Source organism: Cloeon dipterum, chromosome 4 (genome assembly GCF_949628265.1).
Source record: "Cloeon dipterum chromosome 4, ieCloDipt1.1, whole genome shotgun sequence".
NCBI lineage: Eukaryota > Metazoa > Arthropoda > Insecta > Ephemeroptera > Baetidae > Cloeon > Cloeon dipterum.
Window position 1 is genome coordinate 13,895,428 of NC_088789.1, and position 21,594 is coordinate 13,917,021.

At 38.3% G+C, this 21,594-nt stretch overlaps 5 protein-coding genes across 10 annotated transcripts; 2 read left to right on the forward strand and 3 right to left on the reverse strand.

The window, feature by feature from the left end:
• Window positions 1-10: 10 nt before the first annotated feature.
• Window positions 11-2,615, reverse strand: LOC135942024 (uncharacterized protein C1orf198 homolog). Of its 2 annotated transcripts, none has more exons than XM_065487906.1 (6): window positions 2,364-2,615; window positions 2,005-2,314; window positions 1,299-1,615; window positions 954-1,128; window positions 773-904; window positions 11-714 (listed from the first exon to the last, which is right to left on the reverse strand). In XM_065487906.1, the coding sequence occupies exons 2-6, from the start codon at window positions 2,296-2,298 to the stop codon at window positions 673-675; spliced, it is 960 nt and encodes a 319-aa protein (XP_065343978.1). In that variant the 5' UTR covers window positions 2,299-2,314; window positions 2,364-2,615; the 3' UTR covers window positions 11-672. The 2 variants fall into 2 exon arrangements, with proteins under 2 accessions (XP_065343978.1, XP_065343977.1); XM_065487905.1 differs by having other exon boundaries at window positions 2,005-2,299; window positions 2,364-2,607.
• A 188-nt stretch (window positions 2,616-2,803) lies between these two features.
• Window positions 2,804-3,703, forward strand: mRpS6 (mitochondrial ribosomal protein S6). The gene is made up of 3 exons (XM_065487911.1): window positions 2,804-3,030; window positions 3,178-3,320; window positions 3,380-3,703. Exons 1-3 carry the CDS (start codon window positions 2,986-2,988, stop codon window positions 3,636-3,638), a joined length of 447 nt encoding a protein of 148 aa, XP_065343983.1. The 5' UTR covers window positions 2,804-2,985; the 3' UTR covers window positions 3,639-3,703.
• Window positions 3,704-3,788: 85 nt separating this feature from the next.
• On the reverse strand, window positions 3,789-8,342 carry LOC135942022 (protein bric-a-brac 1-like). Of its 3 annotated transcripts, XM_065487903.1 has the most exons (8): window positions 8,199-8,342; window positions 7,745-8,080; window positions 7,371-7,550; window positions 7,220-7,315; window positions 7,028-7,154; window positions 6,685-6,780; window positions 5,337-5,523; window positions 3,789-4,811 (listed from the first exon to the last, which is right to left on the reverse strand). In XM_065487903.1, exons 2-8 carry the CDS (start codon window positions 8,078-8,080, stop codon window positions 4,667-4,669), a joined length of 1,167 nt encoding a protein of 388 aa, XP_065343975.1. In that variant the 5' UTR covers window positions 8,199-8,342; the 3' UTR covers window positions 3,789-4,666. The 3 variants fall into 3 exon arrangements, with proteins under 3 accessions (XP_065343975.1, XP_065343976.1, XP_065343974.1); XM_065487904.1 differs by lacking the exon at window positions 6,685-6,780 and having other exon boundaries at window positions 8,199-8,341; XM_065487902.1 differs by lacking the exons at window positions 3,789-4,811; window positions 5,337-5,523 and adding an exon at window positions 5,803-6,375.
• A 64-nt stretch (window positions 8,343-8,406) lies between these two features.
• Pex19 (peroxin 19) lies at window positions 8,407-11,384 on the forward strand. 2 transcript variants are annotated; one of them, XM_065487908.1, is made up of 7 exons: window positions 8,407-8,554; window positions 8,634-8,727; window positions 9,026-9,169; window positions 9,233-9,414; window positions 9,470-9,631; window positions 9,686-9,862; window positions 9,922-11,384. In XM_065487908.1, exons 2-7 carry the CDS (start codon window positions 8,661-8,663, stop codon window positions 10,024-10,026), a joined length of 837 nt encoding a protein of 278 aa, XP_065343980.1. In that variant the 5' UTR covers window positions 8,407-8,554; window positions 8,634-8,660; the 3' UTR covers window positions 10,027-11,384. The 2 variants fall into 2 exon arrangements, with proteins under 2 accessions (XP_065343980.1, XP_065343981.1); XM_065487909.1 differs by having other exon boundaries at window positions 8,407-8,483.
• A 68-nt stretch (window positions 11,385-11,452) lies between these two features.
• On the reverse strand, window positions 11,453-16,811 carry Rop (Syntaxin-binding protein Rop). 2 transcript variants are annotated; one of them, XM_065487897.1, is made up of 10 exons: window positions 16,703-16,811; window positions 16,089-16,235; window positions 15,759-15,914; window positions 15,573-15,679; window positions 15,054-15,202; window positions 14,781-14,996; window positions 14,100-14,655; window positions 13,775-13,965; window positions 13,568-13,722; window positions 11,453-13,509 (listed from the first exon to the last, which is right to left on the reverse strand). In XM_065487897.1, exons 1-10 carry the CDS (start codon window positions 16,728-16,730, stop codon window positions 13,448-13,450), a joined length of 1,767 nt encoding a protein of 588 aa, XP_065343969.1. In that variant the 5' UTR covers window positions 16,731-16,811; the 3' UTR covers window positions 11,453-13,447. The 2 variants fall into 2 exon arrangements, with proteins under 2 accessions (XP_065343969.1, XP_065343970.1); XM_065487898.1 differs by lacking the exon at window positions 15,573-15,679 and adding an exon at window positions 15,258-15,361 and having other exon boundaries at window positions 16,703-16,810.
• Window positions 16,812-21,594: the final 4,783 nt, after the last annotated feature.

Genomic DNA, 21,594 nt, shown 5'->3' on the forward strand with positions numbered 1-21,594 from the left:
TCTTGTGTAGAGTGAACACAAACCCTTGGTTTTGGATTATGAACATTTAGTGATTTATTCCAATTCCACTTCATAGTACAAAGTTTATTGAAAAAGTATAAAATGAACAGCGACTGATTGAATAGATGTCTGTTTGATATTTAGGTAATCAAGTGAAAACTGATCAGTCTAGTAAATTAAGGCTTAGTACACGAAAAAGGCACGGAATTTTCTTTAATACAAAATGAGCTTTTCTGTTATTTATAGATATGTAAATTTTTTTCAATATTCCTGTTTTACTAGATTTTACAACAACAGTTGCTAGTAGTGATGTCAGCAATAGTTTGCGCATCAAGTGAAGCTCAAAATTGAACACAACTTCATGAGCTGAATTGACTTGATTGGGCAGAGTTCAATTATTGGTTACGAATATGAACGGATTTTTTAAGTTCCTGACTCACGCAGTACATTAAAACACATTACGGGCACGACCTTAAATTTCTGCTTAGTGTAACTTGGTATTTTACAACATTAATTTATTTAATACGTCTTCAGAAAGTTAAGTTAGCTAGAGAGCAATCAAGATCAAAAATAATCTATAAAATTCAGCAGTACTTATAATTCATATGCTACAAAAAGATCAAGAATTTAAAGAATTGGTATCTTCCAGCAAGCAGAGCTCGTTGACTGATTTTACCAATTGTCCAGGAAGTCGAGCCCAGTCTTTGGGATCCCCTGTAAGAAAATTTCAGCTATTAGCAGGGAAAATGCACAAATCGGAGGAAACTACTACAGCATCAAAATCTCCCAAGGCAGGACTGGCTGGCGTAAGTAGTGGAGTATCTCCATCTGTTTCCTCTTTCCAATCACTTCGAGCGTCAGAAAATTCATCTTCGGTTGTGACTACATCCTCAGGAGAATGTGCCTGTCAAAACCAATAATAACCTCACATGTAAGAAGAAAATTAGTACTACCTCAAGAGAAGTTTGACCATCATCATTAGGTGACGTTTCCTTCCTTTTTGGAGGCGGCGGCGGAGGCAACTTTGGTTTCAGGACCGACGGCTTCACTATTTTGGCACTGACTTGTCGCGGAGTGAGCAGATTTTCATTTTCAACCTCTTCAGTGTCATTGTTCCCATTGAGCTTGCTAAAATATGAAATAGAAATTTAAATGAGGATTGAGCACAAGGAAACATAAATTGTAACTAGATATCAGACTGGATTGTGGAAGGTACAGAGATTTTAGTTTAGAAATGTGTGATTTTTCTTATATGCATATATTTATTTGATGAACCATTATCGTGGTCTGAAGCATACTTAGGAAAAGGTAGTTTAAAGACCCCAGTTTTACTGATGAGTCTGTTCAGGATGGTTTTCTTAGATGGGCTGAGATTCTCGTCTTCTTCGATGAGTTGCGCACTAGACCCACCAAGCACCAAACTCGGTGGATCCATGTGATTTTCAGGGCAAACTGGAGGAGCAGGTGCTTTGGATTTCCTTACTGGCGTGGAGCTTTTAGATTTTTTGTGAGTGGGGGTTGGCTGGGGATCATTTGATCCAAAAATTCGCAAATCCTGTTGGCTCCTTGTCAGCCAAGAAAAAGGCGCCGAGTGTTCATCTCGCCATTTCACACCCTGAAAGAGTTAAAATTATCTGATTACGATTACTCAGCATATAGGAATCACTTAAGGACGACGTATTTAAGATCCATGCTCAAGTGGCATAGAGGGATTAAATTACGCTCACTGACTCACTCATTGCAAAACATTCCTCAACAGAATATATTAAAGCGGAATAATGCCTGTGATAAAATATAATTAGCATGACCTGCTGGCTGTTCTTACAACATATTACAAATCATTAATGAAAAAAGATTTTAGAACGGATTATCAATCTTCTAGTAGATCATTTAAAACTATACTGAGTGTGTGTATCTTGCTAATTAAATAAAAGTATTTCTATTCTATATTAGAGACTACGATGCAGTGTAATTATTGTGTGAAAATAGTCGTATCAGACTTACTTTGCCATTTGAGCCATCATCGTAGTGCACAAATTTAGAGCCGGTTTGGATCCTGATGCAAGGGTAGACCTCCACTTCAGTCACTTTGCTAGCTGCCGACCTACTGTATTTCAGGATAGCCTCAGGTTTTATTATGGCCTCGTCGAGGATCTGACGCTGTTCAGGGACACTGAGGCCATCCCAAAGGGCTTCGTAAGCCTCCCTAGTGTGGCAAATCTCCTCAACAATCCTTTTTGCCAAAGGGCTTAGTGTGTGAAAATATTCTTCAGCATAGTTGATAATAGTGGGACTCATCCTAAAAGCAGAAAGGCTAAAACTGAACTGCGCCCTTGTTCCAGTTTTTCGGCAAATTAACTTACTTTCGTGACGGCCCTTCCTCCTTCCTATGTCTTGTTGATGAGGAACGAGATGAATGTAAATAAAAAGAAATCGGGACACGCCCAGCGGCGTAGCAGTACAAGATACGAAGACTAAAGGCGCACGCGCAACCCGCCTTCTCTCATTAATCGTTTCTAACCAAAAATATATTATGGCTAATAAGTTAAGTTAAGTTAGACTGGGACTGGAACAGCCATCATTCTTCTTGTTCTTATTTAGTTATCATTTTCAGATAATTCTAAAAGCTACCACTTCAAACCAAATTTAATTTTACAAAATTCAATCCCACTTAAAAGATGGCAACTCTGTCTTGTTCTCCTGCTTTATCTCAACAGCTCTTAGTCCCTCTACCGTACATCATCAAAATTAAAATTTGGTCATCCAACTCATCCACTCCCGGCACTCCCACCTCCACACTCCGCACACATGAACATTATGAACAACAATCCAAAAATCTGATCCAAGCAAGCATGCTGTTTTACCAACTTCAGAGCCACAGAAATTTTGTTTGAATTCTTTCTTAACCTCATCGTGATTGGATTGAATTGATTGATAATTTACACAGCCTAATCGCTTCTCTGATAGAAAAAAATATTGGAAGAAATGCCTACGTACGAGTTAGCATTCTTGCTGAAAAATATGAGCAAGGTATGTGTATGGCTGCTAAAAATATTATCTCTTTAATTTTTGACTATCATATATATAATTTTTGTTCAGGAATTAAGTGATTAAATGAAGAAAATAATTGTGTATGATATTAGAAAAATCTAAATTTCTTTCAAATTCAAATTGTAGCCCGACATAGCTGTATCCTTGAAGAGAGCAGCCCAGGAAATTTTCCTTCGAGGTGGCTTCATCAGGAAATTAGAAAATTTGGGAATCAGCAAAGACACGCCCTACAAAATATCATCCCATGGACAGGTTCATAGAACAGCAAGGTAAATAATTCACCTTTGAATTTTTCAGTTTATAATTAAAATAAAATTTATATTTTTAGCTACTTTGCTTTACAATTTGATGCTCCACCGACGACCGTTGTTGACTTGAAAGATGTTTACAAGAGAGATGTCGACATCGTGCGGTATAATATTTTTAAAGTTGTAGAACCAGAAAAAGCCGAGTGTACCTTGCATGAAGAAATTTTGCCTCCTGCATACCGAAAGGATGTCCAGGAGCTGTTGGCTGAAAGTGAAAAAAAGAAACCCAAGCAGTGGGACGCAAAAACTGGTCTGGATTATTATCCTTTCCAGAGGTAGACATTGATTTAATTGTTCAACTAGTTAGTATTAATAGATAACTAAACGCAAAATATTAAATAAAATCGAAGAATTTTTATTTCATTGATATTGCCTCAATACAGTTAAAGTATTTTGTCTGGTAATTTAGGCGTCATTTATGCACGCACACAATGATTATTTTGGATTTATTGGGAAAATCAAAATGCACAAACATATATATAGTAGAAAAGATTATCAGATTTTCAATCTGATTTATAAGCACAAAAAAGGAACCAGAGTTTTTGGTATCAAATAAAATTCATGAGACTCATGTCAAACGCGATCGTTAATGCTGCGCAGTGAACCTTACAACGTAATCTATAATGCTGCAAAGTAACCGCCTTAATACAAATTCCTTGTGACCTTTCGATAACATCCCTCAATACTTGTAAATACTCGTCCCAGTCTTTTGGTTCTAATTCTTCAAAAATAGATTCTCCACAAATCTCTCCGATTCATAATCAAGGCCAACCTCAGCACAATCTAAATTAAGTGAAATTATTTAGTAGCGTTGACAGAGAGAAAGAGCACACAAAATATTATTGCATTCTGCCAGCTACACTTCTGTGTTACCTTTTTGAAAGATTACATAATGACGAAATGAGACAGAAAAAAATAATGCAATGCATAGTTACCATGCTATCTCTAAATACAAAAGCAGCAGATGAATCTGATCTCATTTCTAGGCAGATTAACACTATCATTTATGGCACATAACATATTATATTTAATACTTGGCCTTCCACAAGCATTATCCACGTTGATATCATAGGGTTCTCAACCCAAATTCTTGAAAACATCAATCCCAAGCTTCCTTTTAAATGGAGCAGACTTCCCTTATGATCTACTGTCACTTCATCTCTTTTTGGTTTATAGTATTCTGTTTATATTATTAATGCAAAAATCACCACTCTGATTTTAAAGTTCAAATTAAAATTACAAAACAAAAATGGCGTGCTGAATTTTGCCAAGCTGCAATAATTTAAGAGATCCAGCGATGCTCTCAATTACTGGATGGCTGGTGGTCCATTTTGTTGAAAGTTTTGAGACCGCAGGATTTCATCGTACCTGTTGACTCGACCTCTCTTTCTTCTTGGCAGGATTCCTTTGCGTGCCATGTAGAATCTTATGGTTGAAATAGGTATGTTGTATCTAAAATACACGCATTCATTTGAGAAAACGTCCTGTGCTTAGCATCTTATGCAATTCTAGTTGCTAAGTAAATGACTCGTTTCTCTCCAACAGAACTGATCCTCAAATTTCCCAGTATTTTCAACAGTTGAATTGAAAAAAGAAAACACCAAATCAGTTTTTCTTTTAAAATTTCAACCCTCCAGTTTGTTTCTCTTCGAGCTCCATTACTCATTTATAGAGGTCTCAGCCAGCCACACCAGCCGCCGGTTAAATGTCAAATATATAAAAAAGAGCCAGATTATGAATTGGTCTTTTCGTCTGGGCCGTTGAGCACTATCAGAATTCACTTTTCGAATTGTGTTAGCCGTGCCAGCCGCCACCGGACTGGATTTCAGCTTAAGCCGTTAAGCCAGCCACCGCCTCTAAATTGAGCAGCTGAGACCTCTACTCATAAATTTACTAACAACCTTCGTTAAAAAGAAATAGATAAAAAATGAAATGGCTATATATTTTCTTTCAAAAACTTGTAGAGGAATTAATTACTTGTCTGAGACAGCTTGGAAGGTTAGGCCTCGGCTGATTAAGTTCGCTGCTTCACTGAGTTCTTCTTCAGAGCGTCTAATCCGCTTGTTGGGGTTGTTTGCAATTTCTTCTTCACTTGAGCTTATTGGGCCTGCCATGCTGTGTTGCAGCTGCAGTTGATGGTGAGGATAAACTGCGATACGGTTGCCTGCAACAACATTCCAGTCGTGCTGAGCAACTTTCGTCAACATTGCATGTCCTGACCATAAAACATAATCAACTTGCGCCTCCAACATTCCCGATTAGTGCGATGGGAATGAAGAGTTAAGTCTTGTTAGTAAGACGTTGCAGACCCACCCTCCCCCCTCCCTCAGCAACAATTGGGCGCACGTTAGTTTCTGCACACTGCAGACACAAACACACACGACCAAGAACAAATCATGCGTACATGCGACTGCCAGAAAAAAGCAATTGAAATGCGTGGGAGTTTTAATTAAAATTGAACTTTATTGGATGATGGGCGTCTGGATTGCCGCACATTTGTTCTCGCGAAAAACACCAGTACATTGTTCAAGTCTTATTCAAGTGTCACCACCATCAAGTCACAAAGACAGAGAGAAGAGAGATCATTTACAGCTAGGCGGCATGCAGTAAGTATCACTTTGTGCATTGGCTCAGGCGGCCAGCTATAGGTCCGTGTCGTTCGGCGTGAGTTCTGGCATTTCAGGCTCAGTGTTGGCGTACACAATGTTGTCCTGAGCGTAAACTATGTTGTCTTGTGCGTACACAATGTTGTCCTGGTAGGCCGGCCTGATTTGCTGCAGCGGTCGCTTCACCTTCTTGGTCACCGTCGCTTTTTTGATGTTGCTCACCACTTTGTCCGGGTTGCGTGGTGCGGGGCCCGGGACGGTGCCAGTAACTTTGCCGCTCGCCTCCCGCTTGCGCATCACATAAGAGTATATTGTACTTTTGGGAATGTTTGTCAGGCTGGCCACCCGGCGATAGGAAATGCCCTTTTCCACTAGATCCATGGCCAGTTTCTTCTGCTCCAGTTGCAGTTCTACGCAAAAGTGGGCTTTGCTTTAGCTGCTCGGCCATATGCGACCGGAGTCGAGCTGATCAAATGCGTCCCTGGATTTTGAATGTGGCATTCATTCATCAAAACGCTTTACATCGAGAGTCGCTAGACAGTATACTGCTAATTATTGTTATTGCCAAACAACAAAGTCAAAACACAAGTTAATCTCCAGTCTGGAAGGAAGTAACAAACGTCATGCGCTCCCCCCTCACTATTGATCGATTGGAAGTAATGCCAAATTCAGAGCCAGGGCTTATTGACCAGCACCCTCCGAAAGGGTAACTAACTAACCTTTGCTGTCCTCGCTCCACGCTACAGACCGGCTAAATTTTATTTCGCAGGCGTCTGCGTCCTCCTCCCAGGTTGACTCCAAGAGCTCAGCCCCATCTGGGGACACCATCATCCGAATTTCAGTCTTCATACCACTCCCCGATTTTTGTTTATTACCGACTGCCCAATTGTGCATAGTTCATTTACTCTCAAGTTTGAAACTTTGGATAGACTCCCAGCTCAGCAAAGTTAGTAAAATCTAGGGTTATTATCAACAACGGTTTTCAAACTGCGTTCAATGCTTGCTTTTTGAGTTAGAACACACTCATATAAGCAGAAACAAAAACACACAAGGGTAACTCACCATCCAAAGTGCTAGTGTTCATGCATGGGGTCATCGAGGTCGGGGTCATGGTCATTCCAGAAGGGCCAGCCTGTGGTGTGCCTCTCGGCGGTGGGTAGTGCTGGTCTCCTACAAAGCTCTCAAACTCCTGAAAGCACGAGCACCAATATGTGGTTTAGTCTCTTTAAACTTGACGGAGTGCAACTAAATTACTTGAGAGGTTGTGTAGTCGTCATGGCTCACGTCTTCAAGATCAGATACAGATTGCTCTTCCATTAATGAGATATCCTCCTCCAACTTGACCATTTGCTGAAAAATGTGTTTTGTTTTTAATATGCCACGTTAGGATAAGTATTCAGCTTACTTCATGGGAAGTATCCTGCTGGGAAGCATCGGGACTAGACTTTTCTTCGGTAGTCATGTTAACTGACACTGAAGGTGTGATATTATCTGGGTGGCTCTCGTCGTCATTAAGATTCTTCTCCGTTGCTTTTGTGACGGCAGCAGCCACCTTTTGCTGCTCATTCCCATACAATCCTCTTATCTACAAAAGATCAATAAAATACAAGATTGTAAATCAACGAATTTTGTGCAATTTCTTGATTTTAACGTTCTAAGAAAATATTAAGCCGAGCATCAAATAAAACATATATAATAAAAACTGGCAATTATGTGTTAACCCTATATCCTTAACAAAATCGTTGAGAAACTAAATAAGATAGGAGTAAGTTAGAATACCTGCAACGCTTCTGCAGCTCGCAGTAGACTGTTCAGCTCCTCCTGAGTCACATTGACCTCTCCCCGGTACATGAAGTCAACCAAGGCGCGGACTTCCCAAAATCGCATGTCTTTCATGAATATAATGGGATGCTGGCAAGGATTTTGGCTGAGCAGTTGCTCAAAGTAGGTACTGCATGCCGAAAGGACCACCTTGTGGCATTTGACCATTTGTCCCTCGCAGGCTAAAGTAACGTCCACAAAGTTCTCATTAACCAGCAGTTTCGGGAACACGTTCTGAAGGTTCGACTGGTAGCTGTTCCAGCGAACGCAGAACTGCTGGGATGAAGACCCCATCTGGAAAAAAAAGGAATAACAGGTCCGTGAAACACCAGTGTCCGGCCCCGGGCGTCCAGCAGATCGGACGAGACTGTCCGAATCTTGGTGTCCGAGAGAGAAATTTTGAGCAACCCACCTTTATCTTTTGTCGGTTGCACTCTCTCGGTGCACAATTTATCCCTTTGCTCTCAACAAAATCCGATATTGTAGAAAACAACCATCTGAAGGGGCAGTGTTTGGCCACCAGGAAAGTATCAATATGGCCGCCGTGACGAACGACGCTGAGGCGGGGACAGCCGAAAGGCGGAATCTCTCGACTTCGGTCGTTTCCGCCAACCCATGTTTATCGATCTGCCAAGGTGAAGTTTGTGGAAACTGAGCCTTAATCAGCTGGAGAGCTGGGCATTTTTTGCAAAACGAGGTTTGCAGCTGCAGCTACCTAAGCATTACAAAGCACATTCACTGGCTAATATCCTCGATTCTGACTAAACGGTATTTTGGTGTTTTCAATTCAATTAAAATTGTGCTAGCCACAAGTAAGATCACGTGCCTGATATTGTTCATTTTGCAGGCAAGTGTCGCGAGTGCTCGTCAAAAAATGGCAAGCGAAGATAAAGTTGTGCCTCCTGAGGAAACCGAAGAGGACCTTGATGAACTTCTGTGCAGTAAGTCTGAACAACTGTTTAAATCCTCCACACTTTTAAGGAAACTTACACTTGTGGACAAAAATTCGTAAATATTAATTATTTGCTATACATATGTACTTTACTCGAAAAAATCTTACTACATATGTATGCATATTATTATATTTTTGGTTGAAAGTATTATAAAAATTAAATTAATTAAAATTTGACTAAAATTACTAAGTTGAGAGTCCCTATTTTAAATTATTTACCAGAGCTTTCTATGTATAAGTTTCCACACTATGTGTATATTAATTATTGTGACCTCTTTTCTGTACAGGCGCATTGGATGACCTAAAAAAACCAGCTGAAGAGCAGGCTGCTCCAAAGAAAGAGAAAATCAAAGCGCCTACTGGCCTGCCGGGTGAACTAGAAAAAGCATGGAGCGATGAGTTTGCAAATCAATTCCAAAAGTATCTTCAATGTAAGCATGTTATTTGTCCCATTTTTAATCATTCCCACTTTAATAACATCTCAAAAATTTTAGCTGAGGGAGGTGAAAGCGCTGAAGCAGTGGCAGCAAGTCTTCAAAAAATGACGGAGGCTGCCGCAGAGGCTCTTCGCAGCACTGGAGTTGAAACACCAATGACGCCATCTGCTGAGGACCCTGTGTCTGCAGCAATTGCACAAACTCTCAAAAACCTTGCTGACAGTGCAAATACGTTACAGGTATTTTGTTTCCTAACTTACCGACGTACTCGTCATGCAAGTTTTCCCATTTTAGAGCCCTCTGACAGAAGATGAGCTCATGAACATGTTTGGCAGTTTTGGTTTATCCGATGGACCTAACGGAGAGTCCGACATCTTCCCATTCATGCAGAGCATGATGCAGTCTCTTCTATCCAAAGATGTGTTGCACCCTGCACTGAAGGGGATCATTGAAAAGGTGGTAACCAATGATAGCAGTGGAAGATGATGCTAAAAATCTCTTTACATGCAGTACCCAGCCTGGCTTGAAGAGAACAAGGCGTCCCTAACAGAAGAAAAAATTTCTAATATTATGCGGCAGCAAGAACTGATGAAAAAAGTCTGTGATGAACTGGAGAAAGAACTGCCATCAGACACAGATGACGTCAAATCTAAAAGATTCGATAAGGTCCTCGACCTCATGCAACAAGTATGCTGTCTCCATGATTCAAATATCGTGGTATCAACTGAAAATTTAATTTTTTGCAGATGCAAGAGTGTGGTTTACCACCCGCAGAGCTAACTGGGGAGTTGCCTGCAGATTTGAGCGCGACAATGGGAAATGGAGACCCAGCACAGTGTTCAGTCATGTAAATCGTCATTTTAACTTAATTTTAGGCATGCTAGGGAAATTGTTACTTTTAGACAAAGAGATTTTAGGATGGTTCGTTCTCTTTCTCCTTCAAATGTTCCATTTTACAGAGAAAAGTTTAATGCAGAGCTGTAGATATCTGCAATTAGATGATTGACATTGGTTATAGTCAAAGTCACCATTTATTATGTACGAGCCTGGAAGTGCCAAATGTTTCCTGTCAATCGAAGTTGAAGAATGACCAATTCATGCGTTGGGTAACAAGGTGGAATGCTGGTAATTGAAATTGAACAGTCATTGCGGGTGCACTAGAATGAGGGCATTTAATGAAGCAGTCCTCTCAAATTAAAGATGATTTTTTTACCAGCCTAGTGCCCAAGTTTGACTATAAATTGCGATGGGGCATCAAACATGGACATTAGCTAGCTCTAATTTCGTACGCAGTACTCTCCTGTAGGTGTCAGACTTGTTAACTTGGTGTTAATTTTTGTGATTTAAGCATTATCGCTCTTTTGCTCATTATGTGGAAATGTGTATGAATGAGTTCTGGCATTCTGATTAACAAAGGAGCAATATAAGAAACACGTTGAACCACACAACAAGATATATAATAACTTAAAGTAACACGGAGACTGTTAAAATATAAAGTAAGATTGAGCATTACTCTTCGTGACAGCTAAGGCGGAATATTTTTGCACAATCAAGTTTGGCATTTTGCAAGTTGGCATTGAACTCGAGACAATTAAAGACCGAAGATATACAATAGCTGCTCACGACAATTTTCTCGTGGCAACTTCGAGCCGGAGGACGAACATGTGATCACCAGATAGTGATACATAATTATACCAGATTGGAAGGTGCAACTATTTGAAAATGTGATAAAAAATATATACCAAAAGTATGGAATTAACGAAAAAATTTCCCTGCCCGGTGTGTCCGTTTGAGCCAAACAGCTTTACAAATTCCACCTCATCCTCATGTGGTGTAAACTAATCCAAACTCATGTATTCCGCAATTCATAAATTAAGTTCACTTAACACTTTTTTAGGTTCAATATAAAATTTGCACAATGCTATGCATTTGTGTGCGCTATTTTTGTGAGAATTGAACCTACAAGCGAGCGTGCAAACTTTTCAGTTCTCACAAAACTGCTACATGGCCTATTTATGAAGATAATAAGTCGATTCGATCTTGGTAGGCACTCTGCTAATCTACCAGTAATTTGCTGTTTATGTGAGCCGGACCTTTTTGTGTCGATTGCTCGGAATTTACCCTAATTCTATGTGTATGGCTCTAGAAATTTTAAGGTCTTCATATTGATTGTTGTGGCGAAATAAATAAAATGTTGCTTGAGCTAAAATTGACCAAAAATATTTTCTTAAAACGTATTATAAAGATGGTACCTAGGAAATGAAATGCGCGTCAAGGTTCTTTACAAGGTGAAACTTTTATTTTTGAATACACACATTAATTTTGAATGGTGTCCATTGGCACAGGGACACCTAACAACTTTAATGTAATTTTAGTTGTTACTTGCCTGTTAGTTGCCTTTGTATCAACCAGCAAACTTCATAATGCTTTGATTCTAAAATTGATCTCATAGTAGCAACAGCTATAACCTAGTGTTTGGAATTCAACGAATGAATTTTGCGGTTCCGGTGTTATCTTTGAATAAATCATTTTCATAGATTCATCACAAAATTTACAGCACTACGCAAGACAGCACTTTAGTTGATCATTTACAACATTGCGAACAATGCGTCTTTACTTAACACAAAAACGTAACACAACCGTAACCTAACCTCAGTCGATACACAATCAGCAATCAAACGTACTGGCCGCACAAACACGGATTTGCAACTTTTTCAACCGTGCGATGTGTTTTTATTTTAAAAATTTTCTATTGCACATGAGACGCAGGACAATCGTGTACTAAAAATATATTCGGTGTTCAAGGTGAAACAATATAGTGATAGCTATGATAATATGATGAATTAATGAATCTGCCTGGAATAGAGAAGTGTGTATTTTTAAAAATCCTCTATATTATATTAAGTATAATACAAGAAGGGTTTGACTTACTTTTCTGTGTAATTATCTCTACAATAATGCGTGTGTTTATTCATTATTTTTCTTGAATGGTTGAGATGAATTATTTTCATCTTGTATGATAAAGTAGAAGTTGAAACGGTAGTACAGCACGTCACAATTCTAATGTAAATGCCTCAACATGAAGGCCTAAAATGAATACATAAATCGTTTGTAGTGTCTTTAAAATTATGCTACTCTACACATTCATTGAGGAGAGAAGCACATCCAAGAATTTTTCAGCGTGGGAGGACTGATTTTTTTCAGAATAAAATAGAAGCAAATAAATGCTTGACAATGGAAGGCGCATCTTTTTGCTATAATATTTTTTGGCGCAGCCTTAAATGTTCTAAAAGGCCCTCTGGACAGCAACAAATACAAAGCGAAAAACAATATAATAAAATTTGAATAGGGTTTAATTCAAGGTAGAAAGCCCTTCAGTTTACTTTTCAATATAACGTATCAATAAACTATTAACCATTTCAACCTTTTTTGAATTCTATGTCTCAAGAATCGGGGGAATATTGGAAATGCTCAAGAGAAGTTTAACTTCCTGCAGGGCCTTTGAGAGTCTTGGATGTGTGAAGCTAGAAATAATCATAATTAAAGCTTATGCATCTTGAATGTTATTGTTCAACTCATTGTATTCCTATATTCATCTCAAACTTTAAATAGGTAATGATAACATACATGTTGTTCTCCGTATCAGAGTGACTAGTTTCATGTTTAACTATGTTGTGTGTATCATGCATTAACTCATGCAAAGTATTGGTTGCATCATCATATCAGAGTTCCTCAATTCATTTTTTTATATAATATGAGAGAAAAATTGACAGTTTTAATTTTTCGTTTTCATAGCTAATAAATATAATTTATGTTATTGCGTTCGTTTTTAATTTTACTACAGCAGAGGGGACTGAGCGACGGCCAGCCCCTCCTAATTTCTAGCAACATCTTTTCAAACGAGACGAGCCAATAATGTGACTACTAGAATTCCAAAACCTATCAGGATCAACAGGTTAGGGGCATTTAATTAAAAAAAAACGATATTTTAAAACATCGAAAAAAGTAAGAAAGCTTGGTAAAAATACTGAAGGCTAGTTGTTCAATTCTAGTAGCCCATTCATTGAGGTGGGATAAAAATCCAAAGTTGCTAATAAACTCTAAAGGCAATAAAATATTCTGCAAGCAATACCAACACATGGGTTGATCACTACCTAGTAACACCTAATCAAGGCAAAAGTTTCATGTTTCTCTTTTACTCGTGTTTACAGACGTTAAATGGCTCTGCCCCCAGGGATGTTTGAATCTTGGCAACTGACTTGGTACTTGCGTTTAGTTGCTCAACTCTCGCAGACTAGTCAGGAATCCACTTGGTGTCATAATATTGGTTGAACCTGAGAAATAAGCACATTGCTTGACTGCTTTTTAGGTTTCACTATTTGCTACACTCACCAATAATCACTTCCCAATTCTTCGTACTCTGAGTGACCTCATAAGCACAGCGCATTTCTGAGAAACTGATTCCACCCATTACGAACACAAGTAGTCGAGGGACATTCTTGACCGTCTGCTGGCTCTTGTCCTTGTGCCAATGGCCGTAGCGGGCACTGCAAACAAATTTATCAGACATGAACCAAGGTGAGGTCAAGAAGCACCAACCTGGAAGGTGCGTGGTAGCCTGTGTTTCCACCGGCACGGCCAGCAAGGTAGGGGAAGTGCTTGACATCCAACTTGTCTTCAATACTGTCTTCCATGAGATCTTTAATGATAGGAGTCCAGCGGGACATCTGATAAGTCTGCTCTGTGATTCGCTCCTTTTTTGTTGGCTGCCAGATTTTCTTGCGATTTCCCTACAGAACAAGAGATATATTATGGTCGGTTAATTTATTAAAATCAAATTAGAGGCGGTTTTCACTAACATAAAAATTTAAATAACCAATTAATGGGTAGATAAATAATTAATGTAGCAGAAAGGTTTACTTACATCAATAACAATATTGCAACCAAGATTTGCCATGTTCACGATCGTCTGCTTCTCCTCCTGGACTTGAGCGTGCTGAATGAGTTTAGTCAAGTTCTCGTCAGATATCCCATTCTTGCTGATGATGTAGAGCAAGATGATGCGGATTTTGTCATTGTTGCTGACGTTCTTGTCAAGAAGAATGGGCACAATATTCTTCATGTGGTCGCGGATTCGCTCGCCCTCAGCATCGGTGCCCATGGCCAAATCCTGCTCCACCTTGCAGAGCTTGTCGATGTTGTCCTTGTAGTTCTTCATGCAGTCCTCTGCCAGATGAAGGTGAACAGAGTACTTGGACAACTCCTTCTGATACTGAGGCATCTTTTTGATCATCTGTGACAGGTCTTTCATGCTTTGTTTGTCGCCGGAAGGCATTCGCTTGGATTCAGTGAAGCCTTTCAGGTTCTTGGTTACACTAGTGCTCACAACAGCGATGTGCTGATGTCGCAAATCAACCCACAATTCGTCGTTTTCGTCTAAAAGCACTTCCTTTTCAGGAGCATTTGCTGACGCTTCATACCTGAGAACATTTGTATTTTAGCCACTTCCATACATAAATTATCATCAATATGCATTAGGTGCGACTCAGTAAATTAATTGAAATTGAAAGTGATTTTGAGAGAATGTTCTTTGGTACTAGCTTACTTATAGACGTCGTTTTCAATCGGCAGCAAGTCGTAGGCCATAGCTTGGAATGTCAACTCGTGAAGGAGAGGAGAAACACAATCAAATCCTCGATCCAGAATCAGGAGCTGAGAGCGGGCCTTCTCAGGACCCTCTCCCATGGTGGGCTCGTCAGCCTTGTAGGCATCAAGTTTCTGCTGAACAATGGTGGCCAGCTCAGCGTTCTTGTCAAAATCCCTGCAAATTTTAGTCCATTAAGAATATTTATACTTAAAGGGGAATAATATCACTCACCCTCGGTAGCGCACTGAAGGATATTCGCCCAGTGTGGCGCAAAGAGTGGCGATTTGCTCTGCCATTCGTTCCATGTTTGCTGTTCGTCCACTTGATTTGTTAGGATTGTACAGGTACTGGAAGGTGTCTGCACAATCAAGAGAGAACACCTGAAGGGATAAACAGAGTTATGTAACAAGTCACTTGTTAGGGGAAATTTTATACCTGGCTCTCATAGGGCAAAAACGCTATGTTAATTTCTTTCAGCGTCTTAATTTTGCGAGAGGCACAAGACTTGCACAATTCATTAAATAGCTCCTCTCCACACACTGAAAAGCATGCCGTTAGTGAGTTTTCATATAAACATAAATTTCTACTATCTAGCCATTCTGTTAGTTCCCAAAGTCGACTTATCGAGCAATTCCAAATGCAGAAAAAGATAAAAATGGCAAATTCAAATCACTCTTAGAAATGCATATTCAATAATTAATGTCAGGCGTCAAACCATCAAGAAAACCACCCTCTTGGTAAAAATCTAACCTGGCGCTCAATTGGAAGGACACAACAATTTATCTCTTCCAGAGCCAAAACAAACCTCTTGCCTAACCGGCTATTACAGAGCATTTGAAAAAGATCTTTTGGAATAGCTGAAAACAAATCGATACAAAATTAAAAGCATAAACATATTTCTGATACTGATATAAAATAAGTGAAAATTGATTTCACCTTCAGTGAAGTAAACATGAGCACCGCGGTACATCGTGCGGTTTGGACTAGCAAAATCGTTCATCAGTGACTCCACAGACTTCTTTGTAGGAGTAATTAAATAAACAGCCTCCATGGTGGGCAGTGGTTCTCTCCTCTTGTTGATGTCCTCTACGACTGAAATTTTGGCAGAAAAATTAAAAGCATTAATATCCAAATCAGAGATGGTGTATTTTATACCAATTTTTACATTATTATGTCATTATTACCACTGTGAAAATTATTTCTTTAATATAAACCAACTAACTAGTATAATTTATGTACATATTTATAAAACATTTTTTGACTCACTGGTGATTCCTTCTGCTGAGATGTCATGCATCTTGCAGCAGGCGGAGACCATCCTCATTGCAAGCTGATCAACAACCAGCACGCGCCAATCCACATCCTTGGCGTTTTTCTTTTGGCCTTTCTGCTTGATAACTTCATTCATTATTTCTGTAACGAAAAATCCTCCATTAGGAACTCAACAAGGAAAAAGGAAATTAAATTATTGCACATTGCCCTGCTTGTCCTTTGCACTGTTGACTGTATGTGTACATAATGCAGTGATATGACGTCACACCCCATTGTGAACTTTTCGTTTTAACTTTTTTTTAACATTCTGTCATAGCAGAAAACTACCGAAAATTAGCCGAGAGGAAAATAAAAATCGCAATATCTCTCAACACTGTCCATTCAAAGTGCCAAGCTTGGAAAAACAGAAAAAATAGAACCGAAAAAGTGATTATGACAGATAAGTCTTGAGGTTAACGCCCCCCTTATCAAAATTTCCATTTTTCTCGGCTCTACGAGAAGATCACACCAAAAATTAATCACACGCAGTTAAACAAAATGTTTAAATTTGTACTAGAGGTAAAAATGTTTTCGTGGGTTGCAATAAACTAAAAGTTTTAATCACTTACTTTGACCGACCATCGCTTTGAGCGCCATTTTGGTGACTTTTGGTGTTGCTAGTTTTCTCGCCGCTAGATGGCCAAGAAGAAGTAGATCAATATTTTGTGGCGGGATTCGGGAAATCGGGGGTAACTAGGAAGTTTTCTTGATTTGGCTTCATTGCCTCTTGCCTTTGACCATTTTATTTGGCAACGTATAAATACATATTGTTAAATTCAAAGGCCTTGTATAAATTTAATCTCAAGATCGTAAAATTTGGAGGGAAACAGGAAAGACAATAAAAATCTTAAACAGCATGTATGATTATCTTTCAAACTTTTTTATACATTTTTGCCATTTTTGGATTGTGGGGGAATGAAAGTGTGTGAGTAAAATGTTGTGCTGGAATTTAATTCTATAGAACAGAAAACCACCTTATGAAAAAGTGTTTATATTTACACTAGTAAAATTTTGAGTACCTAAAATCATCTAAAGTACGCGATAATGTTTACGATTTTCCTAAAAATAAATATATTATGTAAAAATTATAATAACAGTTATGCTTAAAATAAATATATTTAATTAAAAACAACCAACTTTAAAAAGAGCGAAATTTTGTAATTTGTTCTGAGTTTTTGGACTAAGAATGTATCATGCCATGATATGATACTGATGATGGTTCGGAAAATAATCTTTACACTCTTCTTAGACTTGAACATTATATTAATGTATCATGGAAAGCAACAACTAATACTAAACAGTAAAACATTTCATGTAGATAGATTTTAATTGCGAAAATATTCAGATTAATTTTAATAATAAGGATAATTAATTAAATCAATAATAGTGAATTCATTTGTAAAAAAGTACCATTATCTGTTTCTCTCTCACGGAAAACTACACCAAAAAATCGGAGCAGGATATGTAGTGTGAAGTGTGTTAAATGGTGGCTTCAAAAGAGTGATGATATAGGGAGCGCAAGTGCGAGAAATGTGGATACTCTGCGCGGCTCGAGCTGACAAATTTAACTGGGTCCCATCCTCACATCTCATGACGCGGACGTAAGGGAATCAAAACAAGTCATTAGTCTCTGTGTTTTGTGTGGTACAAAATGTCACCCGAGACACGGCAGCAATGAGCGGGATAATATTACTTAATCACCCATCTGTCAAACAAAGCTAAACGCTATTCGCTTTGTGTGGCCACCGCATGTTACTCTCGATAAATATAAATAATGTGAATAAAATCTCTGATAATTATAGCTTGATGAAGAGAGGGAGAACGGAGATAAAGTTTCCTGGGCGTATTTGGCACAATGTTATATTTTGTCAATCTGTGTGATGTTTCATTATTTTCATTAGGAAAAATTTCAAAATACTGAGCTGGCTTTGTTTCCCCTTTGATATTGATTTAATTGAAGTATAACTCTTACGAGAGCTAAAAATAATTTTTGTAAAACAATGAGTGAAATACCGGTGCGCCTAATAAATACTTATTATTATTACATTCAATATATTATTGAAAATTCATGTCATACCGATTATCCTTTGTTTTTTACATTTTTTGCTTTCCTTTAAAAAAGCTTTTTATAGTTTGATTATTCTTGGAAATTCCAAATGAAATGCTTTTGTTTTTAAAAACTAGAGGTAATTATCGGTGTTTGTTTATGGTCTGAACCACGCGCGTGTTTCTCTTGGTGTTGTGATGAATAACTTTCCTGATTGGTACTAACTAGATCTCGCATTTCTCTGGTTTAGCTTGAGGCAAAATAGCACTCTGCGCACATCAGACGTCATTGCAGTTAATTACTGAACAGGGAGTCCAAAATAATTTCGTAGGATCGCCTTTCACATATTTTTTAATAATATTAATTAATTAAACCTTTGTTTTGACTTATGACAAAATGCTATCCAGGATATTTAACAAAATTACAGTATAATAAATTTTCTATGACTACTTTTATTTAAAAACAAGAATACACTCAGGTAAATTTATGAAATTAAAAATTAAGAAATGGCTCAAAATCAGCGCTGCACAGATTTTCCTAGAATAGCTCTTACCAGCACGCGGATCATACTCCACAGCGGCTGTTTCAGCCTAACAGTTCACTACATCCCCCATAACAGTGAGGATTTTCAATATATCAACTTTTTCTAAGAAAATATACAATTGAAGTATTTTTTTACTAATAATTTTTTCGTAGTTTTAGCTGTAAATTTTTGTAATCTTAAGAAATCTCAGGAGCGTTGTGAAAGTAACGTTACGCGCGTCGCACCACAGAATGTGTTTGTGCGCGGCACTCTGCGCGAGCTCATAAAAAATTAACGCCGTCTCGTCTATTTTGGTTTACAAGTTAAATGTCTCTTTATAGACATTGATTGGACTTGACAATGCGCTGGCTTTTATATCTGCTGGCGCGCACACATTTTGGCTAAATATACTACGGCAAGGGGCGCGTTCGTCGAGATGAAACAAGGTTTTATTTTCAAAATCATCTTCAGAGCTGAGGAACGAATTTAGAAAAACATGCCTCATCATCATCAACACCTCGGTGGCGTCGACGAAAGTCCACCCGAGCTACTGCACAAAGTAAGCGAGTGTGATTTTCGCTCTTAATATTTATTAGGCAGAGCAAATTTTATTGCCTACTCTCAGCATAATGAGCGAGACACTAAGTTGGGTAGGAACACGCCTAATTAACTCAATTATCTGTTACAAAGGGTTTGGAGGAGATTGTCACTTAATTAACTAAATTTCTCTCCAAAAAGTTTCTTTGATTTAAAAAGATTTTCTTCTCTATTATTTATTACCAGTTTTTCTTGGTCCTGTCTTATGTTAAAATAATTTTGTTTTTTAAACTTAAATTTATTTTGATTAACTCGCTTCAAACATGGTTTGTGGTTTGTATGCCTACGGAATTTTGGTGCAAAGTTATGTTTGATTAAAAATTATAGACCCAAAAGTATTTGACCACATTACATTGAATTTTTTCACATAAATTCACTTCACTAATTTAAATTTTTAATAAGCACAAATTTTTCCGCGAAGATTTAAATTAGAATTAAACATTTTTCCCGACGAGACATAATTATATACTGTTTCATTTTATGACAATGTTGTTATTTAAATTTTTAAATTGAATAATTATCAATTAAATTTACTAACAGGATTTTCGAATAAAAGCTTTTTAACGTGGAAAGAAACTCATGGGTGGCGAAATATCCCTGCTATTCAACTATGATGGATTCGAGCGGATGTGTTGATTTGCTAGCTAATGAGCCCCTGTGCCGTGATAAATGCCTGGCACTGGCAGAGGCGCCGCTAAAACCGCAGCAGCGAAAAATCCAATTTTAAAAGCTAAGCTAGGCCACCGGCATCGTGCACTCAACACAACTTTTATCCTCTCGTTACCCATTGTTCCTGCTTCGAGAGCAATCGTAAAACGAAACAATGGAGTTATTAAAAGCTAAAAATCATCGAAGAGACGACGAGGCGCGACACTAGGTTCAAAGCGCTTGCAACGTTTTTTTCTTCGCTTGCGTTTCTTAGGAACCAAAATGTGCTCCGAGAAGAGGCCCGGCGCAAAAAGTCATCGAGGAAAGTGGCATAGAGATGATGATGTTATCAAACGCAAGATTTTTCTTAGCAAGAGCGCCAGCCTAATTAATTTGATTAGCGAGATAATTGGAAGGGAGCTTAACTTAATTAACGCCTGCTGGCCTGTGCCGAGATCGAGAATAATTTATATTTTGTCTTTGCAAGTCAATGGCGCGCGATGACAGCTCGTCTTCCTCTCGAGATGAATTGCCGGCAGGTCGGATGTTGTACCGCTCTGCTAATTACAGCCAGCTCGAATAACTACCCCAGCGCACAGCTTCCAACACACCCCTCGAACATAAACTGCACTTCCGCCAAATTTTTACTTTTTGGGGACCACACCAAAGAAAGCACAAGGGGTGGCCAAAGACCAAGAAATTTAAAAGTATTATATATCTATCGCGTTTATAAAACTTCTCCGCGCGTGCATTAACAAAAAAATCAAAGGGAATTTGAGCATGGATACTTGTTTCCTTCTAAATACATTTGCATAAATTTTTAATTTATAAATTCCTATGATTTGAACTAATTTATCCAGATAATTCCCTATTTATTCTCTGCAGCTCTTAAATTGGCAACCATATTTAAAATCGTCTGCGTAGTTTAAAAAATAGAAATAGCGAGTTAATGAGAAGGAAAAATATGATTGCTGTTAATCAAAGTGCTTTTCAAACTGGTAACTTTTTATTCCTTTCCTAAAGTAGGCCGAGAAATATGGTTTGGAAGGAAGCATAAATAAATGTTTTTCTCCCTCACTAAATATATATATGAAGTTCACAGAGCAACCGACCACATGAATCGAGTCTCGCGAAGCGACGAGAAAAAGCTTGCGCTCGCAAACATAAACCGCGCACCTGTCACTAGTACGTCTTATGTGTGTATGATCAAACACATTCATGAGTTAGAGCTGCGATGCGTGCCATAAAGCAGAATGAGTTTTGTGTCACCCTTTTGCATCAACATTCCTTCTCTCAGCTGCAGTTGTACATTTCTTGTCTCTATTTATCCAATTTCTCGACTTTATATATTAACGTTATAATTTTTGGCTACATGCAGTGTTTCTTTGAAAATATTTTTCTAATAAAAATACAAGAACAGAGCACTTAAGAAATGCCTTAGTTGATTCCTTCTGTATTTTACTTATGCTTTACTTTCAACAACTTGAGATAATCATCATTTATATATAATTCTAATTCGCGTAATTTGATTTGTACGCCAAACGTATTCTTGTTAGCGCGCTATGACTCAGAGAGAGGGCAATTAGTTTATTAAGAAAAATCTGTTGAGTTTATCTAATTTGCGCTGCAGACCGTGCGAAAATGAA

Bases quoted from the DNA above. Each gene is read 5' to 3' on its own strand.
- LOC135942024 (XM_065487906.1), bottom strand. From the start codon at position 2,298: ATGAGTCCCACTATTATCAACTATGCTGAAGAATATTTTCACACACTA. The intron at 1,129-1,298 runs GTATGCTTCAGA...TTCATATTTTAG, and splicing joins TTTAAACTACCTTTTCCTAA to CAAGCTCAATGGGAACAATG. The intron at 905-953 runs GTAGTACTAATT...TGGTTTTGACAG, and splicing joins ATGGTCAAACTTCTCTTGAG to GCACATTCTCCTGAGGATGT.
- mRpS6 (XM_065487911.1), top strand. From the start codon at position 2,986: ATGCCTACGTACGAGTTAGCATTCTTGCTGAAAAATATGAGCAAG. The intron at 3,031-3,177 runs GTATGTGTATGG...TTCAAATTGTAG, and splicing joins TGCTGAAAAATATGAGCAAG to CCCGACATAGCTGTATCCTT. The intron at 3,321-3,379 runs GTAAATAATTCA...TTATATTTTTAG, and splicing joins CAGGTTCATAGAACAGCAAG to CTACTTTGCTTTACAATTTG.
- LOC135942022 (XM_065487902.1), bottom strand. From the start codon at position 8,080: ATGGGGTCTTCATCCCAGCAGTTCTGCGTTCGCTGGAACAGCTACCAG. The intron at 7,316-7,370 runs GTAAGCTGAATA...CACATTTTTCAG, and splicing joins AGCAGGATACTTCCCATGAA to CAAATGGTCAAGTTGGAGGA. The intron at 6,781-7,027 runs GTGAGTTACCCT...TGGTGTCCCCAG, and splicing joins GAACACTAGCACTTTGGATG to ATGGGGCTGAGCTCTTGGAG.
- Pex19 (XM_065487908.1), top strand. From the start codon at position 8,661: ATGGCAAGCGAAGATAAAGTTGTGCCTCCTGAGGAAACCGAAGAGGAC. The intron at 9,415-9,469 runs GTATTTTGTTTC...TTCCCATTTTAG, and splicing joins ACAGTGCAAATACGTTACAG to AGCCCTCTGACAGAAGATGA. The intron at 9,632-9,685 runs GTGGTAACCAAT...CTTTACATGCAG, and splicing joins TGAAGGGGATCATTGAAAAG to TACCCAGCCTGGCTTGAAGA.
- Rop (XM_065487897.1), bottom strand. From the start codon at position 16,730: ATGGCGCTCAAAGCGATGGTCGGTCAAA. The intron at 15,680-15,758 runs GTGAAATCAATT...ATTTGTTTTCAG, and splicing joins TCATGTTTACTTCACTGAAG to CTATTCCAAAAGATCTTTTT. The intron at 14,656-14,780 runs GTAAGCTAGTAC...AAATGTTCTCAG, and splicing joins ATTGAAAACGACGTCTATAA to GTATGAAGCGTCAGCAAATG.